Below are 21,880 nucleotides of genomic sequence, written 5' to 3'. Positions count from 1 at the left end.
AGATGACATAAGAGGAACAAACGTGCCTGTACGTCTAAAGCTTATACTTCAGTTGGTGGAGCACAGACCGGACAGGGGCAAAGATGCAGATTACACAGTATGCCAGGTGGTGGTAGGTCCTTCGGTGTAAAATAAGTCAGGCAGCGAAAGGGACTAGGGAGAGCAGGCGGTGGCAGCGGAGCTCTAGTCATTTTAAGTAGAGTTGTCAGGAAAGAACTCTGGGAGAAGGTAATCTGTGAGCAAAATCCCCAAAGAAAGTAGAGATTTAACAGCGGAAATTCAAGAGAGAAATGACGGTGGCTTGGATCCTTGGTCATGGTGAAGATGAGAAGAAGCCGTCAGATTTTGGAAATGTTCTAATAGAACCAACAGGATTTCCTGGGGTAAGTTCATCTCCAAGGCTTTTGGTGCGAGCACCTCGAAGCCCTGAGTTTCCATTTGCAGAGATGGGGAGGGAAACAGGAGGAACTGATTTGGGGTGGGGGGAGTGGGATTCCGTATTAAATCTGAGATGCGCTATTAGAAATCCAAGTGGAAGGGTCTAGTCAACAGTTAGATGCAGAGGTTCAGGGGGAGACACTCTGGGCTGGCCATCGTAATTTCGGACTTGGTGTAAATGTGGCATTTAAGGTCACAGACACGGAGGAGATCACCACGAAAGTGACTCTAAAAAGAGGAGAGGAGAGGTCCAAGAACTCAGCCCTTAGGCAACCAGAGATCTGGAGGGGGAAAAAAAGACGAGAAGAGAAGAAGAAAGAAAGAGAACCGAGAGAGAAGGATGCCTCATCAGCCGAGCGAAGGACTGTTTTCAGGAAGAAGGGATGGTCGACTGTGGCTACCGCTGCCGAGAGGTCAGGGAAGCTGGCGCCTGAAATGCGACCCCCAAATTTCTCCATCCAGGAATCACAGATGAACTTGAGGAGAGCATCGTCTCAAAGATACTGCTTTCTTCAAGTCCTTACATCCCAAGGCTAACCAGAGACAAAAGCCTATTTCGGCACATTTAAATGTTGTTATATGGTTGCACTGAGGTTGGAGGAGAGGTAAGACACGACGCAGTTTAGCTGAACTACAGTGAAATTGCTTAAGCAGCCATCTGTGCGTGAAGGCCTCCCGCAGAAAAGGCTACCTTTTCAGAATTTGCCTTGATTTCCTACAGGAACGTTACATTTAGAATCTGCATTTGGAGACCACCTGCTCCAGGCAACTACAGGTAGCTTTCAAAGCGTCCTGTTAGATATAACAATCCGTTTGAAGAGGCTAACATCTCTGAATGCACAGCAGCACTTTCACGAGATAAAACGCTTAATAAGAAGACGTGGCTCTGAGGTTTGGGAATACACACAGAATCACCCGGCCTCAGGGGTGGGTCTCTGCCAGCCATCCTGCCATGTCTACAGCATCGCTTTGTGGCTCCAGATTAAAAGACAGACAGAACACAGAGCTGTTCCTTTTGCTCGGATGCCTGACTCTCCAGCAGTCCTGTTCCTCTTCAGAAATCACAAGCAAGAGGTCAGAGCACGTGACTTAACTCCACGATTTTAGAAACACCTGACACCGTTGGACGACTTGCTGATGGACACAGAAAGACCGATTCTCAGGTGTGTTGCGATGTGTCATGAAGAGGGCTGGCAGATGCGGATGAAAATAACCTCGGGTTGTAGGGATGGGTGGAACACAACACAGAGAAATTTATTGAGAGCAGATAAAAGCCACTTGGGTCTAAATGGACCTCATTGGTTGAGGATGGAAGAAGCAGAAATCTGTGACACCATGAGTGAGAACAACCCAAACTGAGCTATAGAATGTGGCTGCCTGAAGGTCAAGGCAATATTAGGCTGCAAAAGAGAAGAACATGCTCCAGAAGGAGAAGGTTACGGTGCTATGTCAGTCTGCACTGGGAGTGCAGATAAACAAATGTATTCCAAAGCCAGCAAGCGGCTGATGGAGTGTCTGAAAACGAAGTCATATGAAATCATGACAAGCAACTGGGAGTATTTAGCATGATGGCAGTGATGGCTTGGATAATACAAGACACGTTTCTTCAACTCTCTGTGTTCTCAAGGAGAGGACATGTAAGAGTGAAAATGACGCCAAAAGATACCCTGCTGCCAATGATGCAAGCTATAGGTCACCCTATGTTACTTCGGTACAAAGAAACAGCCGTTAGACAGGGTGGGAGTGAGTTCCCCACTCCCGAAGGTATGTAAGCAGAGGTCTGGGCCACTACATTCAGCATGCACAACAGTATAAAAAAATCAGTCATGGAGTAAAGCCCTTTCTACATGGAAGAAACTAATTCTAAGGATAAGAGTCTCAAAGTTTAGAGGCATGGCTGAAGAAAAAACCTACCAACTGCTTCTGTTAAGCAAATATTCTCTAGAAGGGACAAAGTGGCTGATAGATTTATCCTGACAACATCGGGGAAACGCCATGTTCTTGCACACAGCCAAGGCAACGGGATAAGCTGCGATAACTTTTCAGACAGTTCTGGGAACGAAGCTTTGAGAAACTCTTTCCCCAACTCATCTTATTGAGACCCTTGATTTTTTATTTTTTTCCTTTTTAGGGCCACATGTGCAGCACATGGAAGTTCCCAGACCAGGGGTTGAATGGGAGCTGTAGCTGCCGGCCTACACCACAGCCAAAGCAACGCGAGATCCAAACTGCATCTGCAACCTACACTGCAGCTGGCAGCAACGTCAGATCCTTTAACTCACTGAGCAAGGCCAGGGATCGAACTTGCATCCTCGTGGATGCTAGATGGATTTTTAACCTGCTGAGCCAAATGGGAACTCCAAGACAATTGATTATTTTAAAAAGGTCAACTTTAAAATACAGGAACCCCCTCTGTCTTCCATGCTTATCAGCCCGCTAAACCCTCCATCCAGTCCAGCGGGACCATGTCTGGGAACCACCGATCACGAATGGGGTGAAGTTTGTGTGTACTTTCCAGCTCATCTCCTCCCTCCTGAGTGTCCAAGTACAAGGACAGGCAGACTCCAGGTTGGCCTTACAGCCTGGTAGCATCTTTTGCAATGGGAATAACCTCCCTGGCAAGCACTCCTCAAAGGTAACAGCGAATACAGAATAATTTCATGACTAAGATGTGATTTGAGGAATATAATTTTCCTTAAATGTATACCAAGAATGTTCAGAAAGAGATTTTATAGGACTTACTCCCTAAAAAGATATCTTTTGAAGCCAAGCATTTTCATGAGGATTAAACTATTTCAAATGGGGGGGGGCGGTGAGGGGGGACAGCTGGGGGGGGACAAAGAAACTAAACGAAGAGTGGGGCCAGGTCACCCATTGAGGAGTGGGGTTTCAAGACTTTGTGATTTCCCAGGTTGGAAAAAATAAACTAAAGGAAACCAGAACCCTCTGGATTGGTCTCTCCTGAATCTATGTACTGGGACAGCGAGCATCACGGCGGTCAGTACTAACCTCATGGGTCACTGCATTTGGAAGCCAGTCAAAATGAGTCAGCATCTGTTTGTTATTTTGTCTATGTAGGAAAAATATTGCCTTGGGTCAATTAAATTTTTCTTCAAAAAGTGCGCATTGCCTCTGCATAATTTCCCCTGTTCTCCCTTTAAAAAAAAAAAAATCACAAAACGACTTGTCATCCCATTTAAAATATTACATAGAGCTGGGAGATGCCATACCTCATTGTCAGGCAGGCCCATGATTGGTAATGAATATTGTGGTCAGGGGGAGACCCGTGAATGGTTTCTAATAATTCTTACCCCTTCATCCAGGGAGCAGGGTATAGACTGAGACTGGTTTCAATTTGACTTCCTATAAAGCAGAGGAGACGATTTACCAGATGTCGTCCTACTTCAAGTTACTCTCAAATCTTGGGGTAAATTACAGCTGTACTTCAAAGCATTCTGTGGCAGTTGCCTTCCCGACATTTTCAAGCAAGAGAATGATAATAAAAAGAAACAGGTATGTGCTGATCACTATCAACAGCAATCTTTGAAATGATGGCGGGAGGAAGGAATTTGAAATACATTTCCAGCTGATTGGCTAGAGAAATTAAATCATTGCGTTCACGGCATCTACCAGGTTTCAATGTTGTTCATTTCCACATTTTCTTTTATTTTTTTCTTTCTTTTTTTGTCTTCTGACACATATGTCGGATACCTGTTTCTCCAATGCAGCTCTGGAAAATTCAGCTCTGAATAAAATTAGTGGTTTATAAAAGTGCTAAACTTAAGCATGATTTTGGAGCAAGTGTGAATTGCGTGGGAAGGAGGGCAAGGTAGCAAACATATACTAAGAATCTTGGAGTTCCCATCGTGGTGGTGCAGCAGAAATGAATCCGACTAGGAACCATGAGGTTGTGGGTTCGATCCCTGGCCTTGCTCAGTGCGTTAAGGATCTGGGTTGTCATGAGCTGTGGTGTAGGTTGCAGACGTGGCTTGGATCTCCTATTTCTGTGGCTGAGGTGTAGGCCGGCAACTAGAGGCTAGGAACCTCCATATGCCACAGGAGCAGCCCTAAAAAGCAAAATATATATATATATCCTGGACCTAAGTCATTGGGCCCAGACTTGGCTTTGACTCATTTCATGTTTAACAGCCCTCTTTTTACAAAAGATGACTTCCCTTTCAAATAAGATTTACAGTGAATTTCTACAACACAACACATGGTAAAATTGGAATTCAATAAACACCAAGGTGAAAACCCATTTGGATGGGAGTTAGGGGCTTATTTTTCACTTCTCTGTATGAGCAAAACCCTGGTGTCCTAGGAACCCGCTCAAATTTAATTAATGCTTATCGCAGTCTCCTCACTTTCCCTGTCAGCAGGCAGCCAGCAGCCGGGTCCTGAGGGTTACCATGGTTCATTACCAGCAGGAGCAGGTGGCTGTTTCCTGCCGGCTCTGCTCCAAGGCCCAGCCCTCCCGGGCACCCAGCCCCTCTCACCTCTGCGGCAGTTCCGACCTTGGTAGGGCCTGTAGCAAGCACACTGGTAACCAAGCCACAAGTTGAGGCAGCGTCCTCTGTGGTGACAAGGGTGGCTTTCACACCAGTCCTTTCTCACGCAGCCTGCCTTGACATTTAATGACCAGCCGGATGAGATGCTCTCTGGGGTGATGGGATTCGAGCCGATCTCAATGTCTTGCAGGCAGCCTACGAGCGAGGGTGTGGATGGAAGGGTATCGACTGGAAGGCTGCGAATTGTTCCCTCCGGTAAACCCCCCAAAAAGGAGTTCTGTAATGCACACGCTGACCTGTCACTTCCAAATGGAGAAGGGGCTTTACTGATGCAAGACCCCGTGCAAGAGTCGTCACGTAGGGCAACGGTGACAGCCTCTGCAAAGGTCACCTCCACCGAATGCCACTCCCCGTCGCTGGCGTTCTGGGCAATGAACAGGACCACCTTAGGCTGATGACCGACTTGAACCGATACGTGGACGTAGCCACTGAGCAACTCCAGTGCTAGAAATGTGTCCCCGTCCCCTCGGAAAAGCAGAAGCGCCGTTGGCTGGACTGTCTGAAACCTGAGGGCTACGTCACAACCTGAGTCCTTGGCTGCCACTGAGCCACTTGGGACACACACGAAGCCATTGCCCTCAAAAGAAAGTGTGGTGACAGTTTCACACAGGGACCCCGTGTAGCCAGGTGGACACAGGCAGCTGAATCCATGCTGGCCATTTCGGAGGTGAGGGATGCACAGCCCGCTACTTAGGCACGGGTGATCGGTGCAGCCCAGGAGAGCATCAGAACAGTCCCTTCCCCCAAAAAATGCCCCAGAATGGCTATCAAACAGGCAACGGCAGGTGTAGTTCCCAGTCAGGTTCTCACAAGTACCGCCGTTTTTGCAGGGACTCGAAGAGCACTCGTCCAGGTCTTCTTCACAGTGGATTCCTGCCCAATGACAAAGAACAGGCGGAAATTACATACACTCAGGTCGAAAAGGGAGGTCTCGTCCACCTCTTACGCGGAGAATCTGTGCACGTGCAGAGCTAGCTCCGGTTTAGGGCTGGAATGGAGTGAAACGCAGACAGTAACTGGGGAAGCGAATGTGGATTCTGTAACTCCGCGCTCAGGCACACCTGGAACTCTTCCCCCAGAAATCCCTTACTGACCAGACAGACTGGTTGACTCAAACTGTCATTGTCAGACGTATGTGGGACACTGAATATCAGAAAAATTAACAAAGAAAGAGAGAAAAAGGTCGCTCTTGGTGGCAATGCTAGATACCAATTATGTACTTAGGGATTTAATTTGAAGATACGGCTTATTCTGTCCTGGACTGTTAATTTCACTCAATTCTACTCGGAAGCAGCGACCTGCCTTCCTCATGTTTTGCACGTGCCCGTAATCCCTAGACACACAGATAGTCCAGACAACTCTGAAGGCTTCAGAGGAGAATGGAAGGTCCCATCACCTTATCACCCCAATTCCAATATAAACGGGAAAATCTATCCAACAAATTCTGGCTTCTAGTTTCTTCACTTTCTTTTACTCTTTTTCCTTATCTTAAGTCAAAAAAAAGATAGGTAATTAAAGAACTGTTAGAATTCATTTAATCGAAGTAACAAAAAGAAATATGGCACTTTTTAAGTGATGGTTACTGCTTTTTAATGAAGTTCCAATGAACAAAGTGTATTAACAAAAACGGACATACGTAGAGCGCTTCTAGTTTTGCCGACATGGTCATCCACGTTCCTGGATGAGTACTGCCGGTCTTTGGAGGTTTACAAGGCAGACAGTCTCAGCTCTCCTTCACCATCAATAACTGAGGCTTAGAAAGACGGACGTCTAGACTCCAAAGCACTTCTACAATCTGGCTTCCTATGTTTTTAAAATTCAATCGACCCTTTGTTTTTTAATTGAAAATTTGGTGCATTCTTGCTCAAGATTAGTAACATGTCTGTCATATTTCCCCATTTATTCCTCTGCCTAAATGTGTGCTTTTTAAGCAAAGGCTCCTGTGGATAGTGTTGGAGCCAAATCCCAGCTCGGCGATGAGCAGGTTAGGTTTACTCTTTATGTCCGGGTTTCCTGATCTACAAAATGAGGTTAATAATAGTGCTTGCGTCACAGGGCTTTTTAAAGATTAAGGGAGTTAAGACATAAGATGCTCGTAACATTGCCTGATACACAAATAACTTCTCAGTAAGTGCTGGCTGTAATTAAAAATTAATAACCAGAGGAATTACCCTCTAATGACAAAATCAAGTGGCACGGCCATTGTTGAGAGAGACTATTTACAGAGTGTGGGCACATGGAGTGATCCACAAATTGGGTAACTTTACATAATGAGAGATTTACTTGGACAGCATATCAGCTGGAATCACATTAGATCGTGGTCCTTATGAGAGAAGAGAAACTGGTTTACTCACCAAGGTATGTGTAAACCACAGCACAATGCCTGGATCCTCTTGGGCACTTGGTAATTAATTTCTGAATGAATTGATTAATGATGATGTGAAAGGTGATTAAAATTTTTGTATTGCATTTAACCTGATTGAATACAAAGCCCAAAGTTCTCTTTTTTGTGTGTTTTTCCGGATAAATTTACCCCCTGTTGCTCTTTGCCCACTGCCATTTGTCTGCCATACAAGTAGACCCTTGATGGAATCCTACGGTATTTTAGTTCTACTTCCATCCAATCTTTGTGAATCCAAAAATATTTCAAGCACTGTGAAAAGAGGGAACATATTATAATCTTAGCATCTCCTATTGTACCTGCACAGTTTGCTGAGCAGATATGAGTTACAAAAAGCTTAATGAGTAGAAAAAATACAACTAAATCAAACTGATTTCCTTGTTATATAATCATCCTTCTAGGGAACAGAGCACTGACGCAGAAATTACAGGCCATATTCGAAAGGAGGGTTCTAATGCAAGTTTAATTTAACTTATGAGAAGTTGAAACTTTTGTACTAGAGGATATTTTACTTAAATTTGATTTTCACGGGATTTTGAGAACACAAAAAAATTAATCCATAAGCATTTAATTAGGAGGAATATTGAACAGTCCATGAGTTATAATTAAAGCAAAACACTTTTTCCCATCCATTGTGCCTTCAAACATATTTAATGGGGGATCAGATCTCTGGATAAAATCTCCAGCAGACCTGGAGGCTTTTCTTCAGCCTCGAGAAACAGATTGTTTTTTAAAAAATCTGCAATAGGAGTTCCCGTTGTGGCTCAGGGAAACGAACCCAAATAGTATCCTTGAGGATGCAGGTTTGATCCCTGACCTTGTTCAGTGAGTTAAGGATCCAGTGTTGCCATGAGCTGTGGTGTAGGTCGCAGACGTGGCTCAGATCCTGTGTTGCTGGGCTGTGGTGTAGGCCAGCAGCTGCAGCTCTGATTCAACTCCTAGCCTGGGAACCTTCATATGCAGCAGGTGCAGCCCTAAAAAGACAAAAAAAAACAACAAACAAAAAAAGCTAAGTAGAACCATCAGTCGTAAGCATTCTGTTTCGGAGCAACTGAGAATCGAATCTTCTTTCCTGTCTGCTGGGTCGACTTTAGGCTCTCCTGGAAAAGCACCTGTTTTCCTCCTTCTTTTTCCCTCCACTCCCTGCTTCCACCTGAGTGTCAGAAAGGTCCAGCAAGTCTCCCCGATGGTACTGGAGTAAGATGGTTTCATGCTCTATAGTGACTCTGGGGGTCCTGGAGCCTCTGGGCCGCTGCTCCTGCGAGGCGGAGGCCGGCCTGCTCTCCCGTTGCCCCTCTCCCAGCCCCTTCGAGGTTGGTTTACTGAGGTTTCCTTGACTTCCCCCAACTCTGTCTGTTGGAGTTCCCGCACCTTCTGAGAGGGGCCAGGACCCGTTTTGCATAGACCCCTGACTGATAGTTCTCCAGTGAGTTCCCCGAGAACCCCGGGGTCCAAGTGTCTCTGCCCTGCAGCTGGGGGCCAGCAGTTACCCCCCAGCCCAAACCAGCAGGAATCTCCTTCTCTCTCCCTTTCCTGCCACAGGTGGGGAGTCACTCCCCTGCATCTTTAGATGCCTCGGGTAGGGCAGAATCTCGCTGAGTCCCCCCAGCCCCCACGTTTAGGTGAGACCAGAGTTCTCCTCAAAGGCCCTCTGCCTCCTGGGAGTGGGATGCAGCTTCCAGCCCTATAACCCGGCACAGCAGCGAGTGTCTCCAAAGAAATCTGTTCAGACTCACTCCTTCCAGTTGCCTCTCAAGGATGTTCAGGTTCCCTTGAAATGAGTCAACATTTCAAAAGTGTAAAGTCTGTCATCTGTGTTGATTGTTACAATTCACTTTTTTTTTTTTTTTTGTCTTTTGTCTTTTTTGTTGTTGTGTTGTTGTTGTTGTTGCTATTTCTTGGGCCGCTCCCGCGGCATATGGAGGTTCCCAGGCTAGGGGTTGAATCGGAGCTGTAGCCACCGGCCTACGCCAGAGCCACAGCAACGCGGGATCCGAGCCGCGTCTGCAACCTACACCACAGCTCACGGCAACGCCAGATCGTCAACCCACCAAGCAAGCGCAGGGACCGAACCCGCAACCTCATGGTTCCTAGTCGGATTCGTTAACCACTGCGCCACGACGGGAACTCCCAATTCACTTTGATTACAGACAGCAACCATATTTTGACCTCTTAGGTGAAACATCAATCTACCTTTTATTTTTTTATTATTTTTGTAAGGGCCGCACCCAGGGCACATGGAGGTTCCCAGGCTAGAGGCTGAATTGGAGCTGTAGCCGCCAGCCTACCTCACAGCCACAGCAATGCAGGATCCGAGCCAAGTCTGTGACCTACGTCACAGCTCACGGCAACGCTAGATCCTTAACCCACTGAGCAAGGCCAGGGATCAAACATGCGAACTCATGGATGGTAGTCAGATTTGTTTCTGCTGAGCCATGATGGGAACTCCCTACTGTCTTTTTAAATGTACAAAATACCTCCTCTGTGCCTACCCTCACAGAGGACTATGAGAGAGGCAGAGCAGGAGACACGCCGGGCCTCAATATGCTTGCAACTTAATGGAGTAACAAAATGCAGATTTATGGAAGTACAGAAAATGCATTGTATATGGCAGGTTCTCAATGAATGTACGGATAATATGCGAGGATCAAAACTGTGGGACGTTTGTGAAGATTTAGCTAAGTTTTTTTTTTGTTTTTTGTTTTTTTTTTTTTTGTCTTTTTGCTATTTCTTGGGCCGCTCCCACGGCATATGGAGGTTCCCAGGCTAGGGGTGGAATCAGAGCTGTAGCCTCCGGCCTACACCAGAGCCACAGCAACACAGGATCCGAGCCACGTCTGCAACCTACACCACAGCTCACGGCAACGCCGGATCCTTAACCCACTGAGCAAGGCCAGGGACCGAACCCACAACCTCATGGTTCTTAGTCGGATTCGTTAACCACTGCGCCACGACGGGAACTCCGATTTAACTAAGTTTTAAGATAAAGCATTGAACGACAGATGGTCATAAATCTTTAGCTATGAAAACTCACAATTTTAAATTAAATCTATAAACAAATATTGAAATCGGCTCTTTGCCCCTTTCTTGTTTGCCCATTTCTGTTCTCCTCTAACCTTACAAGAACCAAATTATAGGAATGAGATCACGAGGCAATTGAAACTAACCCCTGCCTTACACACACCAGGAGGGCATACCATGGCTTGACTAACCTGTGGTTGTTTTCCTAGACAAAAAGATGAAGAATTAAGTCATTAAAGAAGGACCAGCCCCCTACCCCCAAGGGCCCCCTCAGCGGTCCTGCAGGCAGATCACACAGGCGAGATAAGATCAGAAGAGAGAGTCCAGTCTGCAGGCCATGGAGAAAGACCCAGAATCCAATCTCCTGCCTCCACAAGTCACTGGGATTCTTCCCCCTTTTCCCCTTAAAAACTGCCTCAGATGAGCAGAATCTTTGGAGCTGGTCTTGGGACATAAGTCCACCTTCTCCACGAATCATCTGCTTTTCTGATTAAAGCCCTGTTCCTTTCTTTTTTTTTTTTTTTTTTTTCTTTTGTCTTTTTGCCTTTTTTTCTGGGGCTGCTCCCTCGGCATATGGAGGTTCCCAGGCTAGGGGTCAAATCGGAGCTCCAGCTGCTGGCGTACACCACAGCCACAGCAACACAGGATCCAAGCCACGTCTGCAACCGACACCACAGCTCACGGCCAACGCCGGATCCTTAACCCACTGAGCAAGACTAGGGACCAAACCCGCAACCTCATGGTTCCTAGTCGGATTCGTTAACCACTGAGCCATGACGGGAACTCCGGCCCCATTCCTTTCTATTGACACTTGGCTCTGGATCACTGACTTCTGAGCAGCGAGGAGCCAAACCTGGGTTTGGTGACAATACTGATTACATTATCTACCATGTATAAAATACTGCAACATGGAGTAAAAACTAGTCCTTGCCCTCAGTGAGTTTAAGGTAAAGTAAGACAAGTTTGTGAAACATTAAATGCTAGTGTAAATCAAGACAGCACTGAAGCACTCTCACTAACCAGTATATAATGGATTCCAAGTGAACTAAATGTGCAATGGCTGGAGAGACAGAGCTCTCAGGCTGGGAAGATTTTGTAGAGACAGGATTTCTTTCTTTCTTTCTTTCTTTCTTTCTTTCTTTCTTTCTTTCTTTCTTTCTTTCTTTCTTTCTTTCTTTCTTTCTTTCTTTCTTTCCTTCCTTCCTTCCTTCCTTCCTTCCTTCTTTCTTTCTCTCTTGGCCACAACTGCAGCATATGGAAGTTCCCAGGCTAGGGGTCAAGTCAGAGCAGCAGTTGAGGCCCATGCCACAGCCATGGCAATGCAGAATCCGAACTACACTGCAGCTTGTGGCAACACCAGATCCTTAACCCACTGAGCAAGGCCAGGGATCGAACTTGCATCCTCATGGATACTAGCCAGGTTCTTAACCTGCTGAGCTACAATGGGAACTCCTGGAGATGGGATTTAACATCGGTTTTCAAGTATGGATCAGACTGACAAAGAGATCTGCTGAAATAAGTGAAGAAACAAAAACTCTTCAGTGGAAAACCATAGGACAGTTACAGTGGAAAAAGAATTTGGTGATTTAGTTGGAATGGAGGGTTTATGTAGGAAAATCAAGCTGGAAAGTTGAAGTTGAGCCAGATTGGAGAAGGTCTGGGATTTAGGGAGTTTTAATTGATTTGTTTCATTTTTATTTATGTGTTTGTTTGCTTATTTATTTTTTGAAACTGGCAGCTGTCATATGGAAGACCAGTATCATTTCTCACAAAGACCAGTTCCTGCAACAGGGAGAAGTGGGAAGAAACCAGAGACAGAAAGATGCCAGACAGTGGTTCAAATTGTCCACATCTGAGATCACGAGGGCCTGCAACTGGACATTGATGTCTTTATAATTTACAGTACCCTTCCATCTATCCTTGGTCAGCAAACAAGCACAGAGAGCGAGGCTTTTTTACTGTTGCAAACTGTATTTTTCCTTGTAATTCCTGAAATTAAGGATACACTTCCTCTTTCACAAAATAACTACCAATCCCTTGAGTGTCTATTTCTTTTAAATACAAGCAGATACACTAGTTTTAAATTTTACCATCATGGGGAAAAAAGGAGAAAAAGCCTGTGTTTAGGGCACTGGTCTGAAGAAAATAAGCAGAATTAGATAGTAAAAGTCGAACAACGCCCAGATACTAGAATTAGATATTAAAAGTTGGACGATGCCCAGAAAACCTATGCTTTTACCTTGTTTAAAATCCATTCTATTGACATCTCCCATGTACAATAAGGCCAGACATATGTATTTGATGAACCCAGGAAACTAAAGTGAGAAGAAAGAGGGAAACTTCTTTTATTGGCTATTTGACTGGCTCGGCAAAGAGCAAGATCGGCTGTCAATCAAGATCAAAGGATTAGGCAATATTTGTGGGATTACCTGTGTCATTCAGTCTTCTTAATTGGGTATTTTCGTTCACAATGAATTGGTTATTTATGTCCCTGTATTTATAGTCCGAGGTAGTTATTTTGTTTCTGTGAAGTCATTTTCACTTACTTTAAAACGGTCACTTCCTTTTATTTTTCTAAAATTCTTCTATTTGAGTATCTGATTCTATGATAAGATTATGACCCAAAAAGAATCATGATAGGGAAAATTCCTATTACCTGGTATATACCGTATTTACATCAGAATAAGCCATATTAATGGATACAAAGGACATAGACTTATGTTTAATATAAATATCACGGGCTTTTAAAATGACCTTTGCTATATTCCCACTTTATTGAAAGTCATAGCTAATGAATTACCTAATAGAAAATTATTTCTACAAAAACTTATGCACAAGTAAGTTTCATTTTTGTTTTAATTGATGTAGATATACTCTTTTATCTTAATAGATAGCAATCCTTGGATTAGCAATGAGATCCTGCTGTGTAGCACTGGAAACTATGTTTAGTCACTGATGATGGAGCATGATAATGTGAGAAAAAAGCATGGATACATGTATGTGTAACTGGGTCACCATGCTGTACAGTAGAAAAAAAAATAAAAGGTTAAAAAAAAATAAATGGAAATCCGAGAAAAAATAAAATATAAAGACCGAGGGCTCAGTGCATAAGTATTTTCTTTACTCATTCCTCTGAGTAACTGTCTCTTACTCTAAAGTTGTAATTTTCAGTGGCTAGTAATATTTAATACAGCATTAACAACAGTTGCTAAATGAACATCTTAAAAACTCCAACAACAGTACCTATTAGCTTATATAAATAATAAGAAAAGAGTGAGTTACCTATGAGCATGGCCATCAAAATGGGAAAGCCTTGTGTCCTGGCTCCGAACATTTTTGTGTAGAAAAAGAGATATCCATCCAAACACCTGCTAGGTTGGCAGGACCAGTTTCTGATGATTTGCTACCATTTCCAAAAGTGGGTCCCCTTCTTCCTTCAGGCAGAGAGCGCGAGGGCTTGGTCTGCGTGCATCCTCCAGACGCTGGATCAGCGGGGCTTAGTGTAAGATCTACTTGGGCTGCTTACAGGACAGACCTGTCACCCTCTCCGTCCCTACTTAGCACACGGTGCCTCTGTTTTTAAGTCACAACAGTAAATGCTAATATGAATGCTGACACCTTTATCACAGAAAAATGAATTAAGGGCACTCTACAGACAGATGGGCATTTTTGGTTATTTCTAGTATGGGAAATTAGAGCTCAATGTTATGTTTCCTTCACAACAATGGAAATGCTGTTTTTGGTTTTGTTTTAACTTTTTTTTTTTTTCTGTTTTGCTTTTGAATAGCAGGGAAGAAATTGAGGGCACCTCAAGTCTATTGCATATCTACACCTGGAATTGGAGAAGAGAAATTAAGAAAATAGCCGGGGTTTTCCTTAGACTTAACAGACTATGGCAGGGGTCATGTGTGTGAGGCTCTCAGGCTTAACTTCCACTCTTTATGAAAAAAATGACTGTGTTCCAGTCATCTTCAATTAACTGGCATATTTGGTTTTGTACAACAGGACAATTTGAATAGGTGATGTGTTTGGGACATACTTAGAATAATTGGTGCTTGACTTTTTTTTTTTTTTTTTTTTTAAGGGCTGAGCATGTGGCATATGGAGGTTCCCAGGCTAGGGGTCGAATCAGAGCTACAACCCCCAGACTACACCATGGCCACAGCAATGCCAGATCCAAGCCATGTCTGTGACCTACACCACAGCTCACGGCAACGCTGGATCCCTGACCCACTGAGCGAGGCCAGGGATCGAACCTGCGTTCTCATGGATACTAGTCAGGTTCGTTTCCGCTGAGCCACGAGGAGAACTCTGGTGCTTGACATTTTTAAAGACATTTTCTGAGGGGTAGGCCTGAAGATCTACAAAGGTCTCACCCGTGTAATACAGGCTGAGAGTCCCACAGAACTGCCTGGAATTCTTACCAGGAGACGGATTTTTGTAGGTTGAGGCCATGTCTCTTGGAAGCCCTGGAAAAGATGAAAATGTCACCTGGGGGGGGCACTGTGTCACAAGGCAGTCGGTACCTTTTCAGGGACCAGCACGTGAGCTTAAAAATCTGCCATGGAACTGTTGTGGCAGTTGTGATGGAAACCAGGTGACAGGCAGGCAGAAAAAATGCAAAGCAGGAGACCCTGCAGTAGTGCACGTCTTCGTTTGTTTCTTTATGTGTTGCTTTTTAGGGCCAGCCACACCTGCTACATATGGAAGTTCCCAGGCCAGGGGTCCAATCAGAGCTCCAGCTGCTGGCCTACACCACAGCCACAGCCATGCAGGATCCGAGCCTCGGGATTGAGACCTACACCACAGCTCATGGCAACGCTGGATCCTTAACCCATGGGCAAGGCCAGGGATCAAACCCACATCTTCATGGATACTAGTCAGGTTCTTAACCCACTCAGCCACAACGGGAACTCCCTCTTCCCTCATTTATTATTTGCTCATCCTTTTAACTGTGCTGGATGAATGTGTATCGTTCACTCATTATGCATTCATCCTTTTCACAGGTGCTAGGACATGACAGTGAGTAAAACAAGCCTTGGTCCTGCTTCATGGGGCATGTGGTTAGCCAAGTTCACGGTGGCAGGGAAAGCTGGGCAGACAGGGGCCTTGGAGACTGCAGGCCACGTCCGTGCATGGGGGCCAGAGGTGAGGGTTGGGGTGCAGAGGAGAAACAGCATGCATTCTGATCAATGGATCAGCTCAGAGAGGAGTGTCTAGCAATCGTCAGGGAGCCAGAATAATGAAGTCGAATAAATGAGGAACAGGAGCCTTGAAAATTGGTTTTCACATGCCAGCTTTGACATTTAACTAGGCTACAAGAACCTGGGCAAGGAGCTTTTTTTAAAAGGTGAAGTTTATAAAGTGGACATAATAAAGCCTATTTTTGCACAAACGAGAACTATATATGCTTGGACACAGTAGGCTTTCCAAATAGTTTGCATAATTTCTGTGTATGTGTGTGTGTGAGAGAGAGAGAGGGAGAGATGAATGAGTGAACTTGAGTATAAATGACTCGGATAAAATACAGAGGGCACGCTTACCAAATCTGCAGGCCACATGAACTTGTTACAGGTAAAGCGTCTCCAAAGCAGAAATGATGGATGGAGCACGCCTCCACCAAAAGACGAAAATGACACATATATTCGTTCACACCCTCCTTTACAGCTGGGTCATGGGCGTGTGACCCAGACCTGGGCAACAGGACCAGGGGACCCTCCACCGGGAGGACTGTAGGAGAGGCTTTCCTTACTTGTATGAAAAGACATGCGCCTTTACTCTGATGCTGTCTTGTACAGCTGCATAGCTGAACTGCATTCAACATGCTACAGCCACGGGGGATAGGTTCAAAATGCATGGCAAGATACTGAGAATGTGAATCCTAAATTTTCCTTAAAATAACAGATTTTCCTAAATGTATAACTCATTATCAGGTGTGTGTTTTCTCGGTGTCCAAAACAGCCTAAGTGAAGATGCTACAGTTATCAGGATCAAGAGAGATCTTTAGGGAGTTCCCGTCGTGGCACAGCGGAAATGAATCCGACTAGGAACCACGAGGTTGCGGGTTCGATCCCTGGCCTCGCTCAGTGGGTTAAGGATCCGGCATTGCCCTGAGCTGTGGTGTAGGTCGCAGAGTGGCTTGGATCCCAAGTGGCTGTGGTGCAGGCCGGCAGCTTTAGCTCCGATTAGACCCTTAGCCTGGAACTTCCATATGCCGTGGGTGCGGCCCTAATAAGACAAAAAGAAAGAAAGAAAGATATTTAGAGGCATGAGTAATGCACTGTAAAAGGAACTTTATCAGAGAAAAAAAAAATTGTACATCTTGTCCTTAAATTTTATTAAAAACTAAGCAAGCCTGGGGAGAGTGCATAAAAACTGGATAGAGCATGAGGATATGGGTTAAAAAAAAAAACAACTGTGGGCTGTATATCCTGGAAACGTGCACTGCAGTTAGAAACAGAAGTAAACCCAGAGTCTCAGATGGAGCTAAATGACATGGCACCCCATGAAAACAAGGGAGAAAATGAGAGCTTTAGCAAAATACGTGCATGTTTACAGAACATTAATTTACATGAATACATGCAAACTAAAGTCTATATCTCCAATATATTCCTAAGATTTCCATGAGGAGGGAAGAAAAAAATGAACGGAGAGGCTAGGAGAAGGAACAGAATAAACTAGCCTAGACTAGACTAGAAATAAAACAGGGAAACCAAGATTCCATGTGAACCAGGCAAGAGTTTCCCATGAGCTGAGAAGAGTTAACTCTCTTCATTTGAGATTAATCAGCCACAAAACGGGAGGAGACATAGTTTATCAGTTGAAAACAGGAGTTTCAACTGATAAGAAACTTAATAACCTGTTGGTTATTAATGATAATTATGATTATCATTATAGACTGCATGACAGTTTACGGTTTACTTTCAGGCATATTTTTCCCAATTTCCCTTTGAACGAACTCCATGATGAGCAGGCTGTAGCCATGACATGAGCTGCCACAATTCCGAGAACTGGCCTCAAGAAAATGCAAACAGGAGTTCCCGTCGTGGCTCAGTGGGTAACGAATCTGACTAGGAACCATGAGGTTGCGGGTTCGATCCCTGGCTTTGCTCAGTGGGTTAAGGATCCGGCGTTACCATGTGCTGTGGTGTGGGTTGCAGATGTGGCTCGGATCCTGTGTTGCTGTGGCTCTGGCATAGGCTGGCGGCTACAGCTCCGACTGGATCCCTAGCCTGGGAACCTCCACATGCCGCAGGAGCGGCCCTAAAAATGGAAAAAAAACACAAAAAACAGAAAATGCAAACAAACCGACCCTGGATCTGAAGACTAAGCAGACATCATCAAGATGACACTGGTCGGACCAAGGCATGACCAGGTTCAAGATGACTGTCAGAGCCGATGGCTGTTTCTGCATGTACCCTCCTCCGCCTGTACACCCCCCGAAACGCCCCTTTAACATGTACCCCACCCCTGCCTGTACACCCCCCAAAATGCCCCTTTAAAATCTCTTGCCTGATTATTGCTGGGGAGGGGGACCCGGCCTTTGGACACGGGTCTCCTTTTCCCCTGGTTGCCAGCATCCAGAAAAAAACAAACTTTCCTTTCCACCAACCTTGCCTCTCAAGGCTTGGCTTTCAGGCAGTGAGCAACCAGACTGCACTTTCAGTAACAATTACAGCTAAATTTCACTTTTCTTTCTTTCTTTTTTTGGGGGGGGGGTTGGGGAGCCACACCTGTGGTACATGGAGGTTCCTAGGCTAGGGGTTGAATTGGAGCTACAGCTGCCAGCCTACACGACAGCCACAGCAATGCAGGATCTTTAACCCGCTGACTGAGGTCAGAGATCAAACCCGCATCCTCATGGAGACGAGTCAGACGTGTTTCCGCTGTGTCACAACAGGAACTCCCTAAATTTCACTTTTCTAGAGGTCCCTGTAAGTGATCACTTAATATAAAAGCTTCCATGTTTGGAGTTCCTGTCCTGGCACAGTGGTTGGCGAATCTGACTAGGAACCATGAGGTTGCGGGTTCGATCCCTGGCCTTGCTCAGTGGGTTGAGGATCTGGCGTTGCCATGAGCTGTGGTGTGAGTCGAAGATGTGCTCAGATCTGGCATTGCTGTGGCTGTGGTGTAGGCTGGCGGCTATAGCTCTGATTAGACCCCAAGCCTGGGAACCTCCATATCCCGTGGGAGCACCCTTAGAAAAGGTGAAAAGGCAAAAAAAAAAAAAAGCTTCCATATTTAAAAACAGAGACTGCAAAATTCATTAACTATTGCCTCAGGCCCTACTATTTTAGACAGAATTAACATAAGTTAGATTACCAAGGATCAAGGGAAAGAAAAGGGGGCTCTACCATGCATATTTTCAGCAATAAGAAATGACAGTTGAGAGCCAGACAGCGAACGTGAGTAGATGGAACTGACTCGTGTTGAGTCCAAGATCTATACCAGGCACTGGGTCAAAGGTCTCAGCTCTGTGGCCACTGAATTATTTCAATAACGATACAGGGTGTCGCCATCTTCATTTCACGGATAACGGAACTGAGCCAAGGTGTGACAGGGGCGCCAACTGCCCAACTCGCAGGGCAAGCCTTTCCCCTTTCTTCCAAACCAGCTGCCTCCAAGGAAAATATGACAATGAGCTGGCATAAGATAATATAGGAGAGTAGAGCACCTGGGAGGGCTTGAAAATAGGAGCAAAATCAATACCTACCTTAAGGCTCATTGCATAGGAGGACATAAGATAAATCAATAACATAAGTCATCACTAAAATACGTTAAGGGCAGGCCAAGCCTTTCTACCCAGAAATGCAAGAAAATGGGTCATATGCTTCAGAATGTTTTAATGCAAAATGGGTAAAAGAAAACATATTTTCCCACAAGAATTATAGGAATGTGTTTTGTCTAAAGCTTTATATGTGGGCCACTCCCAACCTTAATGACACCAAAAAAGTGTGTTCCTACCGCTGGTGGTTTGATTACAGGCGTTTATGAAGTTGTGTATGTGTACAGCATGGCGCATGGGACTGGTGGGCATTGTTGTTGTTTTTGGTTTTTTTTTTTTTTTTTTCAGCACTTGCTCCTTTGATCTATTTTATTATTACACTATTTTAACATTTTGATTCAAGAGACACAGACACACACTCTCTAGTCCTGACATTTGTTCAGAACCAAACAGTGGCTCAGATAAAAATACTGAGCCCAGAGGAAGATTTGACTCAGTCTATTGTGTGAAAAGGATTCTGAGATCTTCAAACGACCGACAAAATAGCTGCAAAAAAGCTTTGCATTTCGGGTCTATGATTCACTTGATTTTGCACTTCAAAAGTCACACTTTGAAGCTCGGTGGCGATGGGGAACTGATTTTTCGTTATTTCATGGACTAACAAGCAGAAAATATAGCATGGCACACACTCACGCCTGTTGTCTTTACTTTGAAAAGTCATTTCAGAGGAACTCAATCCAGTTCAACCAGAACTATCTTAATTGGCTTTGATCAGTAAATCATCAGACACGGCTCTGCTCTAGCCTCGTCCTTTTCCCCCCTCTTGTCAGAATCGAATGATTAAATACTCGGGTTATGGAGCATTAGGAAAACCTGCTTTGTCCTGGGTTGGACGTGTCCTCGGAAGGCCGGCTCTCCCTCTGCTAAGTGCCTTTCCTTTCTTGGGGAGCAAAGATCGTTCTCTCACACATTTATTAATATTTTTTCTGCATAGACAGGAAGTAATATCCACGGCTGAGGACATGACCGACCTGGGATGCCCTGACATTCAAGACCCTCTACAATCTGGCTTTTTTGGACACCCCCTCCCACCCCCTAGCATTTCTTTCCACTGCCTACTACATAAAAGGTCTGTATTGAAACATTTTTAGAAGGGCAAGGATTGAAGCACATTCAAAGCATCCTCCCTGTCTCCACTTATACAAAATCCTAACTTTCTTCCAGGACTCAGCCTAGCTGGTGCTCAGCTCTAAGGGGCGCCTTCCCAGGAACCTCTTGGTCACAGTCAGGTCTACCCTCCACCATCCTGAGGCTTGTCTTTAGGGAATCCCGAATAGGCTACACTGAATCCAGAATACATGACATTGTATCACTCTGTGTTGTTGAATCTTTGTGATTGCTTTCCTCCCGCTCCTTTTGGTAAGTCAGGTTTGTCAGCGGGACTGCCTCGCTCTTTATTTTCTAGCCCACAATACAGCACAACAGTATCCTGCAAACACAACTGCACGATGGCACAGCATAACGTGTGTAGGTCTGATGAAGTCTATGCAGGGCTGGCATGTTTCCAGTATTAATGCAAACACGCATTCAGTCTTTCTCATGTGCAAAACAAGAGTCTAAGGCATTGGAGGCTAACTCTCAGCTTCAGGGCTCTGGACCTGGCATTCACAGATGTCTAAAGCATCCATGGGTGGACATCTGGGTCTACCAACCTTTTGAAGATATATGAAATATTCAGGGACTTGTCATTGCATTTTTTTCTGGAGAGAGCATTCATAGCAAGGACTCTTTAAATTTCATATCATAAGTATCGTGACAGTTATGGGAGTTTGTGTTTAGACTGAATGTTTTTGCAGAACAGATGCTGACTCACAGACTTTGAAAAACTTATGGTCTCCGGAGGAGACAGTTTGGGGGGTGGGGGGATGTGCTTGGGTTGCAGGATGGAAATCCTATGAAACTGGATTGTGATGATTATTATACAAGTATAGATGTGATAAAGTTATTGAGTAATATAAAAAATAAAAATGGACACTGGAAACTCTATCTAGTCACTTGTGATGGAGCATGACGGAGGATAATGTGAGAAAAAGAATGTATATATGTATGTGAGACTGGGTCCCTTGGCTGTACAGTAGAAAACTGACCGTAAACCAACTATAATGGAAATAATAAAAATCATTTAAAAGATTAAAAAAATGGGAACACCTAGGACAGAGGCCCAAATCTTGGTTTATAGGGGAACATGCAGGAGATGTTAGGAGACTGTACTGTGTTTGTCATAATATGCAGGAAAACCCGCCGTCTCTGTGCAACGTAAGAAGAAATATATATATTTGGTTTTGACCACTGGTTCCCACATGGAGCTCCTAAGAGTCCCATAACTTCCTGAGTGATGGAGGTGCTAGGAGCAGCCTACATGTGGGCTCCTGAATCCCCTGATGTTTCCTGGGTGATAACAGGGCTTTTGTTCTAACGAGGCAACTTCTGGTGGGCTTGTGGGTCGCTTCAGGTTGAGGGATGGGCACTGGACAGGCCAAGAAGAGATCAGAAGCCTGGAACTTTCAGGTATGATCCTCTGGGATGATACCTGTGTGATAAGCCTCCATAAGGATTCCCGAACTCTAGAAGTCAGAGAACTTCCAGGCTGGTGACCACATCTTGGCATTGGAAGGGTGGCAGGTGGCCTGATCGGGGGTGAGGGGTGGGGCCCGAGCCACCACCACC

The 21,880-nt window shown here is 44.9% G+C and overlaps 1 protein-coding gene across 7 annotated transcripts in view; it reads right to left on the bottom strand.

The window, feature by feature from the left end:
* The window catches only part of CRB1 (crumbs cell polarity complex component 1), a 242,556-nt gene that overhangs the window by 58,110 nt on the left and 162,566 nt on the right, over positions 1-21,880 (bottom strand). For all 7 annotated transcript variants that reach the window (XR_014817495.1, XR_014817493.1, XR_014817494.1 and 4 more), the window contains exon 6: positions 4,935-5,879. Coding sequence is in view for 4 of the 7 variants with exons in the window: in XM_084979316.1 (XP_084835442.1) it covers positions 4,935-5,879 (945 nt within the window). In the remaining 3 variants the exon portion in view is untranslated. The remainder of the gene's footprint in view (positions 1-4,934; positions 5,880-21,880) is intronic.

The sequence above is a fragment of the Sus scrofa genome, chromosome 10 (genome assembly GCF_054392235.1).
Source record: "Sus scrofa isolate SSC_HxYL_T2T_F1_AM1 chromosome 10, Sscrofa_HxYL_maternal_Yorkshire_Landrace_v2.0, whole genome shotgun sequence".
Taxonomy (NCBI): Eukaryota; Metazoa; Chordata; class Mammalia; order Artiodactyla; family Suidae; genus Sus; species Sus scrofa.
This window is presented reverse-complemented; position numbering and strand designations above follow the sequence as displayed.